This window comes from Drosophila nasuta, chromosome X (genome assembly GCF_023558535.2).
Source record: "Drosophila nasuta strain 15112-1781.00 chromosome X, ASM2355853v1, whole genome shotgun sequence".
NCBI classification, from domain to species: Eukaryota; Metazoa; Arthropoda; class Insecta; order Diptera; family Drosophilidae; genus Drosophila; species Drosophila nasuta.
In genome coordinates, this window is record NC_083459.1 from 7,360,536 (window position 1) to 7,366,535 (window position 6,000).

General features: G+C 41.2%; 1 protein-coding gene across 1 annotated transcript; it reads left to right on the forward strand.

Moving 5' to 3' along the window:
* Positions 1 to 1,555: 1,555 nt before the first annotated feature.
* Positions 1,556 to 3,650, forward strand: LOC132795938 (hornerin). Its single transcript, XM_060806908.1, has one exon. The coding sequence runs from the start codon at positions 1,738 to 1,740 to the stop codon at positions 3,472 to 3,474; it is 1,737 nt and encodes a 578-aa protein (XP_060662891.1). The 5' UTR covers positions 1,556 to 1,737; the 3' UTR covers positions 3,475 to 3,650.
* Positions 3,651 to 6,000: the final 2,350 nt, after the last annotated feature.

Consider the following 6,000-nt stretch of genomic DNA (forward strand, 5'->3'; position numbering starts at 1 on the left):
AAAAGAGTATTCTGTGCTTTACGAAGTATCATATGATCGTAACGAAAGAAATAATTTCCTTCAAATGTGAACTGTCCTTACGAAAAGTACTAGATTATAAATCTAGCTTAGAGCCTGTTAATAAAAGAATATGAAAAAAATATTCTATGATTGTGATTACATGAAAATCAATGGCAATAAATTGAAATGAAATTCCCCCTGTGAAATATGCTTATGAAATCTAATGAAAACCCCCTGAAATCCCTGACTGATCCAATGTTTACATTGATCGAAGTGTGGCCTGTCCTCTCATATGCATATATATTATTTGATGTGAATAAAAAAGAATCATATTATTAATAAATATATATTTAAAATATTAACAATGTGTGTTAAGTTATTCTGAATAATAAGGAATAAACGTATGAATATATAAAACATATATACAATGCTATACGATCTGTGTATAACTGAAGTTTGAAATGCAAAATATCCTTTTATTGCTTTGAGTCGTTAATCTCGACGATTAGTTGGCCAATAACGTTATTAAAATAAAAAGAAAATTAAAAATATTATATCAAATTTGTTTAAATTATTGAATTAATACAAAGTCTATATGCAAAATGTGTTGCTTGCAATAAGAAAATGCTAAAAAAAATGTTTGAAATAATTTTGAAATGTGAAGCTATTGAAACTGCAATTGAAACAATCTTTTACTGGATGTTTGGTGTGCGATATAAATGAAAAAAGAGTAGCTTATTATTTAATTGAAGATCAGTTTGATCATTGAATGTGTCTTGGATGAAATTCACTTCGACTAATGCATGAACAGTCTCCTTCAAAGGGACTGTGGAGCATTATGTTGATAGCAATGACGTTATGAATTATGCCGGCTCAAGACCCAATAAGCAGGAGTAGTTCAATTACATTGGATTGCGGAGCTTTTTGTTGATCACGAGCAAATTTATGTATGCAATGAAATGAACCTGACCTTAAGCCTTTGCTGAGCCTGCCTTTACCCTTTGACCTCGACATATTTAACTAAGTTAAGTGTATTAATAATGGGAATAAAGCTGAAATCAAGTTTTCAAGTTGAATTTCATCAGGATGATCTGGAATTTTCGATCGCTGCGTCATTTGTTATTTTTTTGCGCTTCGCTAAGCCCGGCGAGTTGCTTATTTCACCAGACTGCGAAATAGCGTTCGAAAAGTATGTGTAAACAAATGTGCACTATATACGTATACGTGATATCGTAAACGTATGCGTGATAACGTCTACGTGTATCAGTTTTTGTATATCATTGTTTACGTTTGTGTTGGTGTAGTGTATGTGTGTGTGTGAAACGTGTTCACACACCACGCACACCACGTCACAAATCGGCTATTTTTAGTGTGTGTCTCCCCGTTGAGCTTTATCTTTTGCTCGTTTTCGCTATCGCTCTCTTGCTCTCTCTCTTGCTCTCTGTTTATTTGTCAGTAATTGGCGTCTGTGTCTGCGTCGGCGTCGGCGGCGACGTCGACGTTAAACGTTTGCAAACGTTCGCTGGCGAGTATAAAAGTTGCCGGCCGGCAAGCGTTCATCATCAGTTAGCAAGCTTCAAGCTTTCAAAACAGCGACAGAGAACAACACAAAGACAAACAAACACACATACATATATACAAAACGACAACGATAATAATAATAACAATAACATAGAACAAAGAACGACATTTGCAGTTAAATTTTCCAATTTTTCACAAACTCAATTAACATTCAATATGGCTGAAGTAGCTAGAAATGTGGGCGACGCGATGCAGGACGAGCCCATCGAGTTGCTCGACATCGAGTACACGCAGATTTCGTCCGTGCCAAAGGGACAAGAACAGGAAAAGGAGCAGGAGAAACAGCTGCGTCCCAAGACCGGCAAGCTCATCAAGAAGGCCATGAAGGAGGCGCACAAGGCGCAGCGCATGCTGCAACAGGCCATGGAGCAGCTGGTGAAGGAGCAGCACAAGCTGAAGCACAATGAGTGCAAGCAGGCCAAGAAGGCGAAGAAGCAGCAGAAGAAGCAGCACAAGAAGGACAAGAAGCTGGCCAAGAAGCAGCAACGCAAGGAGCAGCAGTCCACAGAGGAACAACACCAGGAGGAGTCCGCTGAGAAGGCGGCACGCTCTCGCTCCAGCAGCGTCAGCTCCACTTCCAGCTCGTCGTCTTCGTCGTCATCATCGTCGTCGTCGTCCAGCTCCTCATCGAGCTCGTCAAGCAGCTCCGGTTCCGACCAAGCATACGGTTGGTTTGGCCGTGGTCATGGTCATCATCGTGGACGCCGCGATCGCTCCCGTTCCCGTTCACGTAGTCTTTCGCGTGGACCTTGGCGTAGACATGGTCATGGTCATGGACATGGACATGGGCACGGTCATCGTCGTCCTCATGGACATGGTCATGGTCATGGTCATGGTGCAGGACATGGTCATCGTCATGGTCATGGTCACGGACACGGCCATGGCCACGGCCCACATCACTTTGGACCGCATCACATGCTGCCTCATCACTTTGGACCCCATCACTTTGGACCACGTGGCGCTTGGCCCGTATGGGAAGACGCTCAGTTTTTTCGGATGGGCGGCCTGCCGTGGGCCCAGGAGACAAACACGGCAATCCCGAAATGCCGCTCGAAGTCTAGAGCACGCTCCGTTTACCGCTCCGGTGGACATCGTGGACATCATCAGCGACACGGACACGGACACGGACATGGCCCAAAAGATCACGCCCATGGCCATCGTGTAAGGCGTTCCAGGTCTAGCTCCAGCTCTAGCTCTAGCTCCAGTTCCAGCTCCAGCTCTAGCTCCAGCTCCGATTCCAGTTCGAGCTCTAGCTCCAGCTCTAGCTCTGGCAGCGAGAAGCAGTTTGGTCGTTATCACGGTCATCATCGCGGACCTCATCGTGGCCACCATCGCGGTCACCACTTCGGTCCTCGTCCGGGACCTCATGATTGGCCACATCATGGCCCTCACCATGGTCCTGGTCCTCATCATGGTCCTGGTCCTCATCATGGTCCTCATCATGGACCTCATCACGGACCTCCCCATCATGGTCCCCATCATGGTCCTCACCATGGTCCTCACCGTGGCCCACATCACGACTGGCGTGGCCCTCCCTGTGGACCCATGGATGCCTTTGGGCCACCAACACCGCCGCCTGATTGCGCTGAGCGGCGTTCTCGCTCTCGCTCCCACTGCAAGGGCGGAAAATCCGTTGAGCGGGAAGTGAGTCGCTCTCAGTCTCGTTCTCGTTCTCGCTCTCGTTCTCGCTCTCGTTCCTGCTCTCGTGCCAAGCAGGATAAGAAGGACAAGCACGAGAAGCATGACAAGCATCAGAAGCACTGCAAGGGCAAGGGCAAAGGCAAAGACAAGTGCAAGGGTAAAGGCAAAGGCAAAGGCAAGGGCAAGGGCAAGGAAAATCATAAGCACAAGCATCATCAAGGACATCATAAGCATGGCGAAGTCAACGCCTAATTTTACTGCCCAAGGAACAACGCAAAGAGTTGGAACAATTGCATATATCAACTATTAATCTTCAATTTATAAAAATCAAAAAATTAAAAAAAAAAAAGTATAATACGCTACTCTATATAACCATATACTATATATTCGATTTATATCAAAACATGTATACACTATATATTTTTTTTTTTTAATAAATATAAACTATAAACATTAAAGCAACTGATTTTATTATTGGGGAAGTTGGGAAGGAAAATAGAAAATAAAAAGAAATAACCTTAACACAATAAATAAACTTCAAAGGACTTCAGTGGACTGATTGCATTTAGCACCAGCTAATGAAGTTAAGAAAAATCGGGAGGAATGCTGAACTGAGCTGTAATATTGGGGTTTATTTTGTGAAATTTAAATGCCAAATTATGTAATTACAATAATCAAAAAGCATGCAATTAATGCGACCATTGCAATAATTTCTATGTAATTAGAAGCCAATTGGACATGCTCGACTGCGTTACACCCTGGTGTAAATCCCTATTAAGCGAGTGTTGGCAGCCGTTGCCAAAGTGTTGCTCATTTTAAAGGCTCTGCAGTTAAGCGATAGAGTACAGGGTATTAAAAACAAATTCAATTACGCATCGCTTCGTAATCCAATTTGAGTGTTATGCGGCCACAACATTTGATAAATAAATAAAAAGAGCGACAAAACAGAGAGGAGGCTAGAGCGGGTGTCAATGACAATGACTTTGTTTTGTTTATGAAAGATTAAATACCCTATACTATGTGACAATCTTATCACACAAATACTTCGCAGCTAATTTTGTTCCACTACAATAATTGGTGTAAACAAATAAAATACTCAAGTGACTTTTTGATGCACTTCTTCTACATTTTGTAACAACACTTGTAGTTCAATGTAAACAACCTAATTTGAAGACTCCCACTTAGCTGAAGCTGTGAAGTCATCCCACAGCAAATAGAAACTAATTATAATCTCTGCATATAAATAATATTTAAATTCGAATTAAGTACGAAACCAAATAAATTGTGGCATACACAAAAAAAAAAAAACTGAAATACAGAATTAGTCAGTGTGAATAATTGACGACGAGTAGATAACATAACATTCAGCCATGATACCCCAAAACTAGCTAATTCGGGGGTCTTATGTGAACTTCCTTCCAACACTGGGTTTGCCAGCTCAACAGGTTTTCCCGCTCTGACGAAGCGAACATGATCGATAAGGCGATTGATAAGGCGTTTCGTAGTTCCCATCGAACTTTAAGAGAAAAACCCATATGTAATAATTTGATAAATGATTGAGTTACTTTAGCTGCAGATAAGACAATGGCTCACAATCAGCTGGGGAGTAGAATGTTTTGATTGCAGAAGAATTTCTCCTTAGCTTGGGAACAGTTTTGCCACTGAATGTGTTCCCAGCGAGGGGTAATAAAGTGTTCCCGAATAAGCCGAACAGGTCGACGTGATGAAGCTCCTTAAATAAAAGCAGTTTATTCTATATTTATAATAAGAAATAAATTAATATATATAAATATTTATAAATGCTAAAATTAAATAATAAAGTTTCTCTTGCATCATACTTTCATTTGTTGATTGTTAAACTAAGTGGAAGTTGGAACATCTCTTTAGGTCATAGATCGTGAAATGATTTAATGGCAGAATTAAAATAGAATTAATGCCAAACTTCTCAGGTCCAAAATATGATATGCATATAATATATAGAAACATTATTATATATCAAGTCGAGCGCCTTTGGTGCTAGTGCTTTAGATATATGTTAGTGTTCATTTTGATTATATCTAACCTTTTAAAAATAAAAAAATTATATATATTATAATTTTAGTTCGACTTTACAACCTTGTTATATTTCACAGGTCTCTAAAGTAGCGCATATTTGGCTAAGCAAAGATGCTTCCCCAGGCACAAAGCATTAAGAGCGGATTTAAGAGAATTAATACTGGGAACAGTTGTCGCGCAAGCGAGAACAGTTGCTTCCCCTCACAAAGCCGAGGCAGACAAGTGGGAACGGAAGTTGATTTGATGAAGCAGAGAACGCTGCCGGCACGTAGATGGCCTATGGCATAAATGCTGTTTAATAATAAACTACCCACATACACCCACACACATAGAAACACTCATGTTCACACATGCAGAAGAGCGCCTCACACAGACAAAGGAAAGAAACTGATACACAGTTGGGTGAAATCTTTTTGTTTTCAGTTTTAATTTTAACTGATTAAGATTGGACAACTCTTCCGATGGCGATAACGCGACAAAGGACTGAGAGTAGGAGGCGGAGGAGGGGAAGGAGGCTTGAAAGAGTTGTTGTGTTTGGCAGTTCATGGAGTTGGGTTACAGGGTCAAGGGTCAGCAGGAAGTAGACTTATCGCAGCCAAAAGAATGTCCTTTGAGTTAACTGCGGATGTTGCTTTTGCTTACTTTGCGTTTCAATCAGTCAACAGGTGAGCACACTCACATGCACATCAATATTTACACACATACAGAAATACATGAAGGAGT

What these genes read in the sequence shown, in the direction of transcription:
- LOC132795938 (XM_060806908.1), top strand. Translation starts at nt 1,738, where the DNA reads ATGGCTGAAGTAGCTAGAAATGTGGGCGACGCGATGCAGGACGAGCCC.